At 41.3% G+C, this 18,231-nt stretch overlaps 2 protein-coding genes across 4 annotated transcripts; one reads left to right on the forward strand and one right to left on the reverse strand.

Annotated features, from left to right (window-relative positions):
- The first annotated feature begins 3,347 nt into the window (after positions 1-3,347).
- On the forward strand, positions 3,348-12,861 carry tmem151ba (transmembrane protein 151Ba). 2 transcript variants are annotated; one of them, XM_085770434.1, is made up of 3 exons: positions 3,348-4,129; positions 4,166-4,214; positions 7,167-12,861. In XM_085770434.1, exons 1-3 carry the CDS (start codon positions 4,092-4,094, stop codon positions 8,607-8,609), a joined length of 1,530 nt encoding a protein of 509 aa, XP_085626560.1. In that variant the 5' UTR covers positions 3,348-4,091; the 3' UTR covers positions 8,610-12,861. The 2 variants fall into 2 exon arrangements, with proteins under 2 accessions (XP_085626560.1, XP_085626559.1); XM_085770433.1 differs by having other exon boundaries at positions 3,348-4,214.
- A 372-nt stretch (positions 12,862-13,233) lies between these two features.
- On the reverse strand, positions 13,234-17,042 carry drc5 (dynein regulatory complex subunit 5). 2 transcript variants are annotated; one of them, XM_085770435.1, is made up of 5 exons: positions 16,962-17,042; positions 16,470-16,662; positions 15,562-16,130; positions 14,430-14,879; positions 13,234-13,411 (listed from the first exon to the last, which is right to left on the reverse strand). In XM_085770435.1, the coding sequence occupies exons 2-5, from the start codon at positions 16,624-16,626 to the stop codon at positions 13,241-13,243; spliced, it is 1,347 nt and encodes a 448-aa protein (XP_085626561.1). In that variant the 5' UTR covers positions 16,627-16,662; positions 16,962-17,042; the 3' UTR covers positions 13,234-13,240. The 2 variants fall into 2 exon arrangements, with proteins under 2 accessions (XP_085626561.1, XP_085626562.1); XM_085770436.1 differs by lacking the exon at positions 16,962-17,042 and adding an exon at positions 16,798-16,857.
- Between the last annotated feature and the right edge of the window lie 1,189 nt (positions 17,043-18,231).

Below are 18,231 nucleotides of genomic sequence, written 5' to 3' on the forward strand. Positions count from 1 at the left end.
TGTGTGTTAATGAAAATGCAAAGAAAACTGGGATCACAAACTATACAACAATAACTGCAAACCATAATTATATCCATTATACTTAATCAAAGGAAGACAATGTGAAATTAAAAGAAACAGAGATTTGCTCACCTTATAGTTTCGGTGTGACTGTTGTCGCTGTCTTTTGGTTTGCAATTCTCCTTTTTTTCTGAACTTCATTTTTACTGTAATGGACATTTTGTTCAAGGCTGTATCAGATCTGAACAGATGACTGAAATGATCCTCCTGAGACCTCAGACTCAAGACCTCAGTGCCTCTAAAATCTGAGCACTACTTGAACTGTGTAACATCACATCTTTATTAATAATGTTTGTCAGAATTTTATTATTACAGTCTTATCAAGACTCTGTTTCCATACAATATTGTTCTAACATTGATAGATATGAACTCAACAACTCAAGTTTTATGTTCAGCAAATATATAAATAATACATGGTTTGTAGTTAAAGAGCTAAAATATGCAAGTGCACAGAAAATCAGTTGCAAGTCTTTCACATCAATGAATGCATGAATGACTGAATCATCTTTTTAAAAAATAATTTAAAAAAAGATCAGGACATTTTGATGCACATGCTGCATAAGTAAAGTGCTTTGCCTCTGTGCAGCCGTGCATGGTCAACATATAGTCTTATTTATATTTTTAGCATTTAGGGATTTTACCAAGGCAGAAGTTGAGACTTACTTTTAACAAGTAAGTCAAGTCTCATGGCAGCAATGTTCAAGCCCTTGTTTTGTGACTAATGTTGACGAAAATACCACAACAAGCTTTCTTTAACGCCCCTTTTGCTACACTTCACTCCTCAGTAACACACTTTCAACAGACAGGAGTTTTATTTCTAAAGTCACCACAGGAAGTCTTGTTCCAGGAAGGAACCTCAGACACATAATTATTCATGGGATTTTTGGCCTTTGTCTGAGAAGCACATCCTGGTGCTGATTCATAAATATTTGACTAATCAAAATTTAACTTTGGCACTGAATAATCACTGGTGCTGTGGACTCACGTGTAAGAGCACTCACTGTTTTCACTCTGCAGCACTTCACATTGGAAATAACATAACACCACAGTGGTTGTTTTACATACTGTTGTGGCAGCTCCAGTGTCTTTCCATTGACATTTTGAGGCAATAACTTTATTTATATCAGTCAATAAGGGGTAAAATACCCCTATTTGTTCAGGATTGTCTGTCTCAGACCAAGGCCTTTAAAAAGCACTTTAATACTGACCTCTCAGAAATTCAGGAGTTACCCAGCTGCTATCACTTCTTATTTCCCTGTTCTATTTTGGAGGATGCTTGTTGTGGTTTGGCCTTTAGAGGGCTCACTCACACAGCTACCGCTCTCTGCTTGGAGAGAAGCAGAATAGCAGATTCATCATAAAATACAGTCAAACAATAGTGACCGTCAGACTGACAGAAACCGTCACCGCTGCCATCTGTTTTCATGTCATTTTACTGTTATGTTTACTTATTTCATTCTGTGCCAGTAGTCCGGTCCAATGTCCATACTGTGGGTTATGATAAACAGGGGCCTGTGTGCCAGAACTGTACGGTAAATGCTCCTCGTTTAAACAGAGTTTGTTTACAGAGGGAGAAATGGGAAGAATGTAAAATATTCCTTTACACACCCTTAATCCTATTATCATGTGTTATTTAAAAAAATGTTATGGCTACATCACCTTTGACCTCCTCACAGCAAACTCTTTAAAGCTGCGCCAACTGTTTCCACTTGTCCCTCCAGCCATATAAGGATCACATCAGCCAGATAAACAATAAATTGGATCATATTTCAAAACTTCACTGCAGCCTTTTATTGCAGGAAGTTAGGCCTTTTGTGTGACTGATTGATTAATTTCCAATATGCAATTTTTTCATTATGTGATGCGCAAAATTCGACCTAGATAACCTGAACCGAGAGTTTAAATGAGTCTCTAGGTTTGTTCGTTGCAGTTTGTAAACACCACATTTGGGCAGCAGTTGTCAGGACTGACCCATGTTCTGCTGCTGTTCACATTGAATCCTTCTGCACTTTGGCCTTCAAAGTTCTCGTTTGAATCTTTGCTACCACCAAGATAGCGACAGAACACCATCAAGCCGGGACAAATGGCAGAAGTGAAGAAAAAGAAATACAATACATACCTGCCCATAACCTCAGAGCTGCCGCCCTCGTACTTGGGCCTGACGCTCCAGCACCTCACCCGGACTGTAGGAGCCATAATTTATAAATGTAGAAAGAGATTGAGATTAAGATTGAATTTCATTATTGTGTGTCCTATTATCTATAGTGCAGAGTTTGAGGGAGATTACGTCACAGACGGCCTCAGTTGGACGTGAGAGCGGTGAAGCAGTGATGAATGTAAATTATCAATCAATTTGTTTATTTCGGGCATGTCAATTTAAATCATCATCATCACACTTCATCATCAAATAATACAATACATGGCCGAAAGGGAATTGATTTCTCTTGAAGATTTCTCTTGAAGTAAACTTTTGTTTTTTAAACGGATACATCTCGTCATTCATTCTTGTACGAAACCCTGCCTTTCATGCCTCTCACGTGGCTTTGACACCACGAAAGAAAGCCACAACACGGACTATATTTCTTTTTCTTTGCTGGTAAGTGTGTATCTGCCATTTTTGTTATGTTTTATTTAAAGCCCACGTTGCCGAACCCCCAACTTTACCTGCACTCCGTCATTGACCAGGAAAAACACACCGACTCCCCACTCAGAAATGTCCTGACTACACCAAAACATCAAAATACAGACAGAGGTACCACCACACAGGAGTTAAAGAAGGGAATTCCTACAGACTCTACCTTTAAGATAAGTGTTTGCTGCCAAAATCAATGCATTTATAAACTACATTTGTGTTAATAGAAATATCTTAACACTGCTGTTGGGTAAGAGACAATAAATGCTTTAAAAAATTATGTTCATAACAAAATGGAAATGTGTTTATGATTTCACTAACCTGAAGTGGCCAATGAATGTCTCACTAAAAGAAAAACATCAACATTAATCTCATCAGCCACTTATACAATCTCCCATAGGCCCTGAGTAGTGGTAATTCTTTTTATTGTGCTTTTAAAACTGAAAGCAATAATGTTTTGTCATAATGTCATAATAAATAATACATAAACTATGTCCTCATAAATGTCCCACGGTCTCCAACAAAATATGAGCACCATTAAAAAGAACAGAATATTGCATTACATTGTTTTTCCATGTTTAGTTCACAGAGGGGATTTTATGTTGTGTTTCAATCTATTTTAAAAAAGTAAATAAAGGAGATGTTTACCTGAATGGTTCTCTTTAATCATCACTATTGATTATACTAATACTATTACAGCCTCTTCAAGAATATAATAATCTCTTGGTGCATAGAGACAAGGTCATGCAGCTAATGGGATGCAGGGGGGTGGGTTCCCGTGTGCAGCACCGCCTCTGTAGTGTGCTGTTGTGTTTTTACTTGGACTGGGATGTATGTGCGTGTGTGAGAGAGAGAGAGTGAGAGAGTGAGAGAGTGATATTTACATTGTTGTGTCGGGGTGGCTGCTCACACGTGCCGCTCGCTGCCTGTTGTCTTTGTCCTGCTTCACAGCTCCGCTGGCTGCCATGGGCACTGCCTACAGGGAGAGGAGCTGTCTGCCCGCCTATGCCATTTCCTAACATTGCATCCCTTGCAGCAAGTCTTCTTCTTCTTCTTCATCATCATCGGCAGCATCTAGGCTTCGCATCTCGGGAGGAGTCTCCTCAGTCTATCCTCATTCTTGCGAGGCACAATGAGCGGCTTCCCGTAGGCGAGAGCCGGCGACGTCTGCCCACCTGGAAGAGACGCTGCTGGGAGGGAGGATGGTGCGTCTTTTTGAGCGGCTGCATTTGTGGGCTCCGACTAGTGAACCGGTTTCCTTTGGATGATGCGCAAATGGGGTGTTAGTGCTTCAGTGTGATTTGGAAATCCCCCCTCCCGACTCCCCTCCCTGCCCTGCTCTCCCCCCATCCCCATCCCCATCCCAACAGGAGATCCATGCACCGTCTTCTTCATCATCATGTCCCCAGCATCGGCTGCAACGGCCAGTGAAAGCAGCCCCACCACCGCCACCGCCACCGCCACCGCCACCAACACCACCACCACCGTCCCCGAGGAGGAGTCTGACAGCCCCCGAGAGGAGGTAAGGAAACACGGTGTGCAGCGTGGAGGCCAGTTTTCAGTTTCCTCACCTCAGTGCATGTGGGACAAACACAGCCCCTAATTAAGGTCAGGTAGCTTTATCATTGAAAACACAGATTCCCAATTATCTGTGTTATTATAATCAGATTCTGCAGAGTCCTGTGGTTTAACTAGTTTGTACTCAGACTGTGCGTGCACATGCATGGATGTCATGTTTGTCTCACTACCCCCCAGACAAGTAGTTTCCAAAATGGGGTTCAGGGATCTCATGTGGGTCCTGGAAAAGCTCCAAGGAGGTCGTCAGGAGAGTGAAACACTCTTTTATCACTGTGACTGTTTCAACCAGAGCGTGTGAGAACGGGCTGCTGTGTTCAGATATTTCCCCACAGTTATTTTCCCCACAAAGAAAACTCCTCACAGGTACTGAATCTGTGTGGGGGTGTTACAGAGAAACCACTGAAACAGATGGGTTTTTTGTTTGTTTGTTTATTATTGCTTGAGTAAGAAATGTCTTTATTAATCATTAGTTTTTATTCTCCTGTCCCAGTGTAGACTTTCCCTTACCAACACACATGTTGGACAAGTTACATGTCCATTACACAAGAGGGTTTTTATGTAACCTAGCTCTAGCTGTTCTTATTATGTCAAGGGAAAGTGTCCATGAGTGCAAGAGGCACTTACTTAAAGGCACCACAGTGGTCCCATAAACCGTGACGCTTCTCAACTCTTCAAGGTTCAGAAATATTGAGCACATTTATTTACCGGAACCGGCTGTTTTATGGATTGTATACATCCTAACACATCATCTTTTTTTCTGTCTTTCTTTAAAAAAATCTAATACCACTTGTTTTTAATAGATATTTAGATATGTTCACTTGTAAGTGCTCATATATTGTAGGTTATATGATCTGTTTATTGTTCCTTTTTCAAGCCCTTATGCAAATACTTTGTATTCGAGTGTAAAAGGACAACGACATAGGGCTGCACACAACACAACACAACACAACCAAAAATAATATCACAGCCTGCAGCTGACTTAACTTCAGAGGCTTTTTATACCATATTCGCGTAATCACAATTGCTCCATTTCAGAGGGAGGATTTTACATCCAGGAGGAAAGGAAATATAAAATCACATTGTTACAATATCATTTTTCGTTTGTGTAGCACCCCTTTACTGCAAATGGTTGTAGTAATGGAGTTAACTAATAATAATGTTGACTAGTGACACCAGACAGATTAATTTGTCTGCCATCCTGAATGACAGATATGCAGCAGCCTCTATACCCCCATCATGCATAATAAGATGTCCTTCTTGTTAACCAGACAGGCCAGAGGAATTTTTCTTTGTCTAATGTGTTAAAGGTGTCAACACCACTGTGTTCACGTGATGAGTCACGTTTCTGCTATGCACAGGCCAAATGAATATCTCTGTTATCATCACAAGAACAGCCTTTTCAAATGAAATGTCACATGCTGCAATAAACTGATATTAATGATCTTATTAGCCGCTAACCAGCTGTCCCTGAATCATCCGTCAGTTCTCCTTTTAACATTTTTTGAAGGAAAAACAATTTAAATGCAATGTTTATAATATGCAATATACATGCCTGCACGTCTCTGTTGCTTCAAGGTTACATTTGCTTTCATTTAAATGCACATTTTTAATAAAAGAAAGCCACAACACGCTGGTTGTTTTGCTTTCCATTTAAATGAAGGCATGTTTTTGTTTTGACTGTTCCCCATGCAGAACATTTCCTGCTTCACAACTGTTCGTCATTACTCCTGCTGCTTAAACAGAGGCTATAAAATGTAACGCGAGCCACAAAGTATGTCATGTTGTATTGATTATAGTTGTCAAGCCTGCACAGGATGCGAGCGAGTAAATAAATACTCCTCCTGCAGCAGGTTCATCTCAAAGGGGAATTTCGGTGTTAATCCCTCTCGCACCGTGGGGTGTAGCCTTGGGTTGGTAAGGGACTTGGAGGATCATGTGACTAAGGTGGTGGAGGATAATTATGGAGGAGGAACATCTATTATTCACGCTCGTCTGTCACTTGTGAAGCCACAGAGCTGACATGTTGGATTCAATACATCAATGCAGTGATGCTGGTTGTGTGACTGTTGTGGTCACTCATATGTAGGGGCTGACCTATGGGTGTGATAGACAGGAAGATAACCTTTTTTTTTTTATTGAATCAATGGTAGAGTGCAATCAAAAGTGTTTCACAGCTTTACACAGCAGCTTCTGCCTCAGTGTGATGTGTTATGCAAATTTTTTTTGAATGAATTTTGTTATAATCCATCTCTCCGGGGGGTTTTGAATCCATGCCAGGTTTGTGTAGCAGTGTTCCCAAAAGGCGTGACTAGCTCCCGATGCAGGCGGTGGGGCTTGCTGTGCTGCCCGAGGTGATAAAAGATGGCACCAGGCAGCATTATGCTGCCAGAGTCAAACAACCGCTGTTTTCTGGCTGGCTTGACATTAAATGTTGGGTCTACCCCTCCGAATATTTCCACCCTCTTACTCATTTCTTTAACGCTCAGATATGATATTTATATAAAAGCAGATAGCGCTGCGATGTGCACGCCCACACACCAGTCAAACAGAAGGTCTGTTTACTGACAACAATCTATATGCTCAACATCAGACTTTTGCACAAATCAGATAATTTTTTTCCTTTTCTTGAATTTGATGACAAATGTGGGTGAATCTTTTGATCATAACAAGCAGAGACGAAGACTTGAGCAATCTCCTCGCAGCTCATGCATAAACTATGCAAAAGCACTTACAATGCAGAAAATTTAGTTTAATATTTTATATGTGGGAGCCACTGCTTTTTTAACTTTATACAAAACAGGTTTTTAGGTCAAACTTAACTTCAACAACTGTATTACAATGTTGTGTTCAAAATGTTGATTGAATTCATCAGTAATGTTGTTTTCTCATCTTGCAGCAGCGGCCCCAGAAACAGTCCCTGACTAAATCCTTGTGTCAGGAAACCCATTGGAAATGCCTGCTGCTGTCCCTGCTGATGTACGGCTGTGTCGGGGTGATGGCCTGGTGCCAGGTGACCAAGGTCACGCGCCTCTCCTTCGACAGCGCTTACAAGGGAAAGTCCATGATGTACCACGACAGCCCCTGCTCCAACGGCTACATCTACATCCCGCTGGCCTTCCTGGTCATGCTCTACGTGGTCTACCTGGTGGAGTGCTGGCACTGCTACACCAGGAACGAGCTGCAGTACAAGGTGGACGTGGACACCGTGGCCGAGCGGCTCCAGCGAATGCAGCAGGCGACGCCGTGCATCTGGTGGAAGGCCATCAGCTACCATTACGTCAGGAGGACGCGGCAGGTGACGCGCTACCGTAACGGAGATGCGTACACCACCACGCAGGTGTACCACGAGCGAGTCAACACCCACGTGGCCGAGGCGGAGTTCGACTACGGGAACTGCGGGGTTAAGGACATCTCAAAGCACCTGCTGGGCCTGGAGGGCTTCCCCATCACCAGGCTGAGGTTCACTAAGTGCTTTAGCTTTGCGAGCGTGGAGTCAGAGAACTCCTATCTAACCCAGCGGGCCCGGTTCTTCACGGAGAACGAAGGTCAGGACGACTACATGGAGGCTCGTGAGGGAATGCATCTGAAGAATGTAGACTTTAAAGAGTATATGATTGCCTTTTCTGACCCCAATCACCTTCCCTGGTACGCAACTAACTCCAGTTTTTGGGTGGCAGCCGCTTTCACCTTCTCCTGGCCTCTGCGGGTGCTGGCAGAGTACCGCACCGCTTGCGTACACTACCACGTAGAGAAGCTGTTTGGCTTCGACTTTGTGCCAGCGACACCGTCTGAGGAGCGGCCGTATTGCCGACACATCCCGAGGGTCAACACAATCGACAGCACAGAGCTGGAGTGGCACATCCGCTCCAACCAGCAGCTGGTGCCCAGCTACTCGGAGGCGGTTCTCATGGACCTGGCCCAGCTCTCGGGGAGCTGTAACAGCTACTCCGTATGCGGAGGCTACGGCAGCTACAGGCAGAACTGCGAACGCTGCCACCGCGCCATCAGCAGCTCCTCCATCTTCTCTCGCAGCGCCCTCAGCATCTGCAACACAGGGAGCCCCCGCATCCCCTTCAGCGCCAGCCGCTTCTCCCTCGGCCGCCTGTACGGCTCCAGGCGGAGCTGCCTGTGGAGGAGTAGCGGGAGTCTGAACGAGCAGTCCTGCCCCACGGAGAGCACGCGCTGTCTGTCAGGCCAGCAGACGAGCGAGGAGAACCCTCCAGCCTATCAGGATGCTCTGTACTTCCCCGTGCTCATCGTGCATCGAAACGAAGGCTGCCTCAACCATGACCACCACTCCCTGCACAGAAACGGCTCCTGTGTAGAGACCTCGCTATGACCCTCGGCTGCCACACTTGTCTGAACAAAGATTATAATGATACAGGCACAGAATAAGGAGCCTCCAACCCCTGGGTTAGGACAATAATGATTTCTGCTTCTCCCTTTTTACAACCACAAGCTATCGCAGACGAGGATTTGTTCACGTTTCTAAAGCTACTGTGGCCTCAAACAGGAAGCAAAGTATGTCCGGGGAAGTTTTCACAGTAGATTTAATACATCAGGGAAAACAGACTTTGATGGTCTTGTTGAGACTGTTGTTTAAAATACAATGCGGCTTTAAAAGGACCAGACTGCCAAAGTATCGTGCATAGCCCTACAGCGTCAATAAAGAGTCAGATAACCAAGGAACACCAAGAGGAGTCACATCCTACTGTAAATGCCATATTTGTAGATCTTAGTCACAGACAATTTGCAAGGACATGAGTCAACACGCTCTAGTATTTGGAGCTTGAAATGGGCTCTGACTCAGCGGCAGCATAGGAAGACATGAGAGGGATTTAATGAATGAATGAAGGGATGAAACGCTGACAGACACACACATCATGTGTGAGCCGTGTGAATCGGGCAGATCATAAGGGAAAATACAAAGATATCAGTCAGTCTCCGGCATAATTAACAAGACTAAACTGTTTTGCTAAAAATAAAGTACATGTCTTACAGCTCTTATATAAACATGGGCCCAAATATAAAATGCAAACATCTGCATGTAAAACTTTTTGATACTGAGGAATTTCAAACACTTCATTCAGAGTCAACGCTCATGGAAATCCGCTGAAAAAAGAAACGTCTCTTTTCTGTAGCATAAAAATAAGCGTCTGACAGAGACGCCAAAATAAGCAGTTAGCTGAAGTCGGCTCAGTTGCAATGACATTATACTTCTCGGCTTGCTAAATATAGTAACACAGCTGATGAATAATTTAGTACAGGAAAGCTAAAGGACACGAGAACATCAAACTGAATGAACAACACTTCTTCAAACTGTTTCCTAATCACTGTAAACTGTACATTTTGTATAATGGTCGCCTAGATAGTAATAAACCTCACCATAATATTGATAGATCTGTGTCACCTCGGCTAGTTTAAAATCTCAACAATCCTTTTAATTTCATATTTGGCAATATTTTTTATTCAGCCTACCTCTTTATTTAAGTGCCTAGCGATCAACTGTTACTGAGAAGCATAAGCTACCATAACTTACATCATCTTCATCATCATCATTGTCATCCCATTTAAGTGAAATTTACACTCACAGTTGAATATGGTATACAATATATAGGAGAAACATCTCGTATTACCTGGTTTTGTCACTTTAGTAAAGATACAAAATGTTTTAGGAATCGGACCCTAAATGTTCTGCAGATGATCTTCTTCATAATGTAACACAGCTCTTGTACAGCCAGCTCTGTGCTGCTGCTGCTGCTGATGCATATCAGAGAGACAGCCAGAGAGCTGGCCATCAAAGACGCTAGAAATAGGCAGAGGCCTGGATTCACTACTGATAGTGTCAGATTTAATAATATAACAGGATTACTTTAAAGAACTAAAAAAATACTTCCTCTCAACTGAGTGCATGCAGTTTCTTAGTCATGGTGAATTTTGTTTTACAGCCAAGCCATACACAACGATACATGTTTAAACAGATATAAAATAGAAGTAAAAAAAAAATCAGGCATGTTAGAAGTTTTGGAAGATATATTGGCAGGAAACAGCTTCCAAAAATGCAACAACATCAGCCCAGTGAAACGCACTTCATCATTAAGAGTGTGTTTTATTTCCTCCGTTATTCCTCTGTATTTGTAAACGGTTCTTCAGTGCTACTTAAATGGATGAAAAAAAGCACAGAGGCCATTCAAGAAATGTAGACGTCACGTATTTATTTACAAGCCAGTCATCATCTTGTAAGACCTGCAGTGAAAGTTGAACTGGCGAAGATCGTTTTTTTTTTTGCCATTAGGGCGATCAGGATCATTGGATTTCTAAGAACAGTGTGTTTTCTTTCCCTGCGGTCAGACATTTTATTGTTTCTTCCTGTTACAACTTGCCTTCATGATAATGGGCTGTAAATTGTGACCAATTAGCCATACTCATTACATTCCATGTGTGGTGGTAGATTTGGAGTAGTGAACTATCTTTATAGCAATACTATAGAATGCACTGAAAATAGTCGAAGGGAGTGAGATATAAGAAACAGATTTTATCAAACCTCCAATTTCATCCAGCAAATGAGTTTCTAAAAAAAAAAAAAAACTGGTACAAACCGTCCCCACTACTCACAGGTCATCTATGCAAGCCTCTAAAAACTCAGGATCCTATTCGTGGCAAGAAATCAGCTTGCAACAGCATCCTCCAAAACTTGGTCATTGCTCCTTTTCCCTCAACTTTCATTTTCCCAGTTGTGCAAACAATTCAGTTTGCATTTGCAAGGATCAGCTGTGTCATAACTAAGTCGAGGGGTTTGCAAACACACAACCAAACTGTCATAACTTCATTCATGTTCTCATCCCAGGAAAAAGGAGGGAGAGCTAAAGAGGCAGGTCAGAGCAGCATGTGAGGGATCAGTCATTCACTGGACAGTTTCAGGATGAAGCTTATTCCCTTTCGTGCTGAGCTGGTTAGATAAGATCAATACCGTTCTGATGTATGTATAGTGAGTCGGTCATAGTCACAGGCTGTTTTGTTTAGCTTTGCATAAAGACTGGAAACAGGGGGAATGCAGGGCGAAGCTAAGTGGCCAGCTCATATTGAAAAGTGGTGTCAATGACATCTATTTTGCCAAGAAAACAAATAAAAATTTTAATGAAAATGTCAAAAAATTCCTACGCTGCCTTTTTGGCCCACAAGACCACAGCAAAACATTTTCTCTTCAACCGGTGGGAAACCAATGTGACATGAATTCAAAATTCATTAATTAATTCATTGATTTTCTTTGGCCAGTTCTTTCTGATTCTGAATCATGAAGGGTTGGTTCATACTGTATCCCAGCATGCATTGTTCAGAAGGCGGAGAATCGAGAGGATTCGCACGTCCTCATATTGTGAAAAGCCCAGAGGACACTCCAAACGAGAGCATGCAATCTGCACAGGCAATTAAAATGTACTGAAGTGTCTATTCACTGTCCAAACTGTAGGTGGAAGAGCAAATGTTTCATACTGAAGTCATCACATGTTCTCATCCACGATTAGCCAACAAGCCTTTCGGATGGCTTCACTGTGACATTCATACAAAACAGAAAAATGTGTTTACCAGTGCAAATGTTTACGTAACAATAGTCACTAAAACTGTTTGGGGGTTGTGAAAATGGTTATTAATCTGACTGGAAGTTTCATAACAACATTTTCCTCCATAGATGACTGTTAGCATAAATGCTTTTGTCATGCAAAGCACTGAACCCTTTATCATGTCTATTTAGTAGTTTAGGTTGTTATGATATTATGTACTCTTTCACTCAAGAATGCTCTGGGGCTCTTTTTTATATTCAAATAATTTTGTGGATTTTCAAGACTGTAGAATAGAAAGGCTTTGTACTGTAAATAAAAATAGAGAGGAGAGGGGTTAGAATGACTGTCGATGTGGATTTTGTGCTTAGGTGAATGTGTAACGCACACTTAGAGGAAACTGGAGATTTTTAATGTGCAGATGTTAGGAGGGTGAGTTTGTTAAGTCACAAATGGCAATGCAATCCCTTTTAATGCTACAGGCAACGCAGCCAATAGCATCTTTGTGCTGCTTTTAACTATTTATTTGAATGATTTTTATTTTATTTATTTTTTACATTTTTAAAATTGTACTTGATACACCCTTATTTAACAAAAGATGCACCCACACTTGCACACAAAAGGCTCACTGATTTTTTAAGGAAAGGTGTAATGATTGTTGAAAGTTACTGATCAGTTAACATCATAGATTGGTTTTTGTATTATTTGCTGAATTACTCCACCATGATCCTGCAGAATAGCTTTGCTTCTCCTCTTATGGTTCTACAGAACAATAAGTGATTTTTTTAAAAGATCAAAAATTGGGAAATTATTGTGATATAAATACTTAATTTTTTTTTGTTGCTGCCTACTACTAGCAATGGTGTTACACTATTATCCAGTAGATTTAGTTAAAATAATAAACATAAAAACGCAAGACTGTATGTATTCCAACACCACCACAACGTTGCCTTGATGTTACATAACGACTGAATACCAAATCTGTGTATCAAAATTGAAAAAAAAGCTCCTCAATAAACTGAAATGCTCACTAAATTATGTGTGAGAAATTACTGTGATACTCATTTTGCAAACTGGCTAAATGAATGGTCTAGGCTTTAATATGTGATAAGCAGCTGACAGTATAATGAATAATATAATTTTTCCCACGCAATTTGTTTTGAATTATGCTCCACTACAGGGAGGAAAATAAAAACGTTTTCAAAGGATACGTTTGGCAACATGATATATGACTATTACTGTCACTAAATGACATGAAAAGCTCAAAAACATGTTGAACTGCATCTCAGTCTCCTAATACTTTCTTTAATTTGTTTACATTTAGTTATGAACTTACAGTGCTTTTGAATTAATACACAGGTCAAAGATCAATAACTAATTTTATTTGTATTACATGAAGAGAAGCTGTTAGTTTCTACTTGGTTTTATTCCCTTTAGGTTGTTTCTTTTGCTCTAAACTGTGGTTGGTCCAAACCACCTGGTTGATGAAGGAAACGTTGTGCTCATCAACCTCGGTCAGGCGGATGTCGCATTCAGTTACGGTGGTGTTGTGAGACATGGCCTCCTCCAGAGCTTTACCTCCATCCTGCACACACATGCACGGGGAAGGGGGGGGACAGAAAAAACAAAACAAATACGTTTTGGCACTGATGCGTGTCTATGTTGATCGCACCACAGGATGTTGTCTCCATGAGGTCTGAGAACAGTCCTGATAACCTTGTAAAATCCCCCTAAAGCAACTTCTGCTGTCTGGAGTGGCGCTTTCTCTCCAAACTGCTTATTGTGTCTTTGTTTATTAAGTGTCAACTGTGTTTTATTGTTATGTCTGAAACAGGCATTTCTATTTTTGTGGAGAGTGGATCAAGGTCAGAGATATTGATGGTACTGCACGTTGCATTTCTGCTTTGTGGGTGATTTTTAATCCTCTACAGTGTATTCCAGGCCGAGACACAGTATACAGTGAAACCTCTGACAGGAGAGAGCATGAGAAGGGGAAACTCAGACCTGCCTCTCATGGGAGAACAACACTTACTCAGCTTTCCATTATTGCATGTTTTCCACACATATCTATGAATAATTGAAAATCCTTGTACTTCAAAGCTTCTGTGTGGGTTTTCTTCACTGTGTTTTGTTTGTAGGGGCACTACCATGATTATTAAATGTCAGAAAATGGTAAAAATATCCATCACAATTTCCCAGGACCTACATTTTACACATTGAAATTTGCTGCTTTTGTGTGACCGGCGTCTTAAAACCATACAATACTGAGCTTACTACTAGTAAGCTTTAAAAAAAACTCCAAAAAACAGCAAATATGTACATTGTGGAGGTGGGTACCAGTGATTTTTTGGGGTTTTGTGTAAAGATTCATCCTCTGTCATCTGAATAATCAAGTAATAATTTCAGACGCACAATGGTCTCGCAATAAAGAGTTGCTTTCCAATAGAACCACCCCAAGCTTAACATTATACTAACCCCGCAGTTGAAATGACCTAAGAACAATAATATTATTTTCCATTTTTCATCATGCAAGTAATTTGTGTTCAGTTGTGTCATAAGCACTGGGACATGTGCGACAAATTCATCATGACTGCCTTACTTACCTCACCCAGGCTGTTACAGGAAAGATTGAGGCTCTTCAGGGTTTTGTTTTCATACAGCGCTTTAGCCAGAGCGACTGCAGTCGGCGCCGTCAGCTCATTGGCGCCCAGATGCAGGTGACGCAGGGTGTTGTTGTTGAGCAGGGCCTTACCCATGGCCTGGCCTCCCTCATCTCTCAGACGGTTGAGACGCAGGTTGAGGGACAAAAGAGTGGAGTTCTTGGACAAGGCGTGAGCTATAGCTTTGGCCCCAGCGCCTCTAATATTATTATCGCACACGTTCAGGATCTCCAGTGTGCTCCTGGTGAGCAGCTTGCCGATAGCTCTGGCTCCTCTGTCTCCGATCTGGTTGTGAGAAAAGTCCAGCTCCCTGAGGGATGGGTGGTCCAAAAGATATTTCACCAGCAGCCGGCACTTATCGTCCTCAACGTGGCTTTCATTGAGCCTCAGGATCTGTAGAGACAGAGAAAATATAAGATGTTTTAACAAGCTTTAGGTCTGAAGATAGCTGGTTGTGTAAATCTGACAGATTATGCTTCATAAATAAAGTGAAATAAAGTAAGTCAATGAAAAGAAAATCAGTGCCGGGGATGATTTCGTAATCACCAGACTGATTGATTAACAAAATCAAATTTAAGTAGTAAAATGCCAAATTTTACTTATATGGACTTTACTATGGTTTTCAGCTGTTAGTCGGACAAAACATGCTATTGGTTTATGTCACATCTGTAATATGCATTTGCATTAATTCCAGACTTAACAATTAATAACAATCATGACCAGATTAAACTACCAATATCAACTACAATAATGTGTAGTTTCCTTATTGTGCTCAGAAACCAGTAGCAAATATATGCCAGGTTTTCATGCAGTAATAAAATCACGTGACAAAACTGCTGCATCAAAAAGTGACTTATTTAGGTTGCCGCCAGAGGCTCTGCTGTCTTTTCTTTGATGTAAATAGAGCACGCATTTAAGGTTGTGTCAACAACAATTTTCCTGTTTCACCATTTTAGGGATATTTCTGTAAATATTTATTTTTCAGTCAAAGGAGCCAACTCCAGAGACTCCATACTTTACAAGGACACAGACCTACAAGATGCCATAGATTCACTGAAAAGGAATTTATATTCACCTTCAAAGTTTTACAGGATTTAAGGGCCTTAGCGAGGTTCTCGCAATCTTTGCTGGTCATCTCAAACATCTTCCATTCAAAGTTCATACCACATTGCTTGACCCTGTACACCAAATGGAGTTCTTCCAGGTTCGTCAGCTGGTCGAGCAGGATGCCAAAGTTAAAGTGGTCGATAGGTTGTCCATCGTACTCGCTGTCACTTGCCAACTCTGAGCCATACTCCTCTTCCTCCTTCTGAGGCTCCTTGATAGGCGGCAACAGCTGGGAGATTTCCAGCCTCTTGATGTAGTCTGCACATAATGGGACCATCTGTAAGACCGCCTGCGGCTCTGTGACATCTGGAATAAAAAGCTCAATAGTGTTCTCCATGTGCCTCTCAAAGAACATCCGTTTCCAGCTGTGGCCATAATGCGAGACGTCACAAAGGTCCCACCGTTGCTCACAGCACCTCTTCCAGTAGACTCCATCGCTGATTAGGTGTGCCGTCAAACGCAGGGGCAGGGAAGGAGACAGTCTTTTCTGAATGAAGTCTCTTTGTTTGGCTGTAAGTTCTTCAAATATAGGCCTTACTGTAACAGGTATAAGATCCACAGTTAAGTACTGCTTATACAGTGTCTTGCAGAAGTATTCACATACCCCTTGAACTTTTCCCCATTGTGTCACATTACAACCACAAACAGCCACAAAGATCTTATGTATCATTTTCCTTCCAATTCACAATTATGTGCTACTTTGTATTGGTCTAACACATAAAATCCCAATGAAATACATTTAAGTTTGTGGTTATAATGTGACAAAATGCAGGAAAATTCAAGGGGTTTGAATACTTTTGTGTGGCATTGTATATGACAAGTGTGTGTGTAAAAGCCTGTAAAATAAGGCAGCTACTGTATAAACAAAAAACATACACTCAAAGTTTTTCACAATGGATTGCAGACACTGGTGTGACAGACAAGGCACTACAATCAGGGACCAGTCTGCATCTTCAGCAAAGATCCTCCTTGAAATGCTCTTGTCCTTGGAGGCCTTCACGTTGGAAGAGGGGGGATAAGGGACCTTGGACATTACTGCAGGGGTTGTTGTGTGGACTATTTTTTACAGCTCCTATGTTGAAAAGAAAGAAGAAAAAAAGACATATTGAAATACCAAAATTAAGTATTTTGTCTCTTGTATCTATGATTCTGCAGCGTGTTTCAAGTCACAGTTAAAATATGTTGCATGTTTTGGTCGGCTGACGTTACCTGTTTCTGTCGTTATATCAAATAATGATAATGCTAACAGTTAGACGCTCGCTTACTAGAGTAAATACTGAAATACTGGTTAAAAACACATAAACTTCGCTAAACATATAATATTTTGTTTTATGCAGTTATTCTAGAAACGACAGTGTTCATGTTCACGCTACCTGCGGTGCGTTGGTCTGCTGCTCTGTACTTCAGCCGTCTCCATGGTGACAGAACGCTCTCTGTTTAGTTCAGGGCAGTGTGACTTTTGAGTGCTCACCGTTACCTTACAACAAATCGGTGTAGGTCGAGGATAAACCGGGATAAACATGCCGTGGCAAACATTTAGTACTGTTTTCTACCATTTTTGTAAATTCCTGAGTATTTGGAATACAGGAAACAAGAAACTGTGAATTTTTTCGTCAGAAATGCAAGTCGACAACAAAGTGACCTGGTTGGAGGCCGGAATTTCCTATGTTAATGGAACGCAGCTTCTTCTCTTGTCCTTTCAATGACCAGACACTTGATAACGTTGGTGAACAAGAAAAAAAAACCTACATAAAGACCTGAATACTACTTTTACACGTGATTTTTATCAGGACAAGCAGCATGCATTAGATCTAATGATTAACTGTACCCAAATTTGAATGAGAACCTCTAAATGATCAGATCTATTCAATGATTACAGATTGCTAATGTTTCATTATTTGTTTATTAAAGCTGAAATAAAATAGAGAAGACAGGGGAAAACTACAAATTGAACATAATAATTGAACTGGAGAAAAAAAGAGAGTGACATAAAAGGAGAACCTGGATAGCATGCACATTGAGTGTGCTTCTAGGTCTGTGTGACAGCCTTGTTGCAGGAAGCTGTATGCTGGAGCGGCTGCACTGCTCACTATGATCATGCTGTGAGGAGCATTTGGATTCTACAAAGCTGGCAGATGGACCACAGTCCATGGGCCTTCTGGATAAGAGCATGCTGGAGTGGATCCATCTATTTTACAAACAACAAAGCACAACAAAGCAGGAGCAGAGCTTCAGTAAAGGAGGGGAGAAGACTGGAAATACCACTTTAAGAGAGACTGACTTATTGTGAATAACACAATAGTGTACAAGTAGTTTAAAATTAGCGATACATTAAACTACACATCAGTTTGGATATGAGAAAAGTCACAGTGTGCTTGAAAATCCTGAAATGGATAAGAGACCATATTGCATCATCAGCTGCAGTAGGTGGTGTATACTGTGTAGGTGGAGTGTATATATATATATGTACACACACTACACACACACATATATATATATATGTCCTTGCATGCTGTGGCACTGGCACCACACAAGCCAAATTATACTGCGTGAATAGGTATATTGAAATGGTGCTCTGTGAAACCTTTCAAACATGTCAGTATTTGTGGGGTGGACGATTAAGTAGAAAATATCTATA

The sequence above is a fragment of the Trachurus japonicus genome, chromosome 24 (assembly GCF_045865225.1).
Source record: "Trachurus japonicus isolate A0001 chromosome 24, Traja_1.0".
Classification (NCBI taxonomy): Eukaryota; Metazoa; Chordata; class Actinopteri; order Carangiformes; family Carangidae; genus Trachurus; species Trachurus japonicus.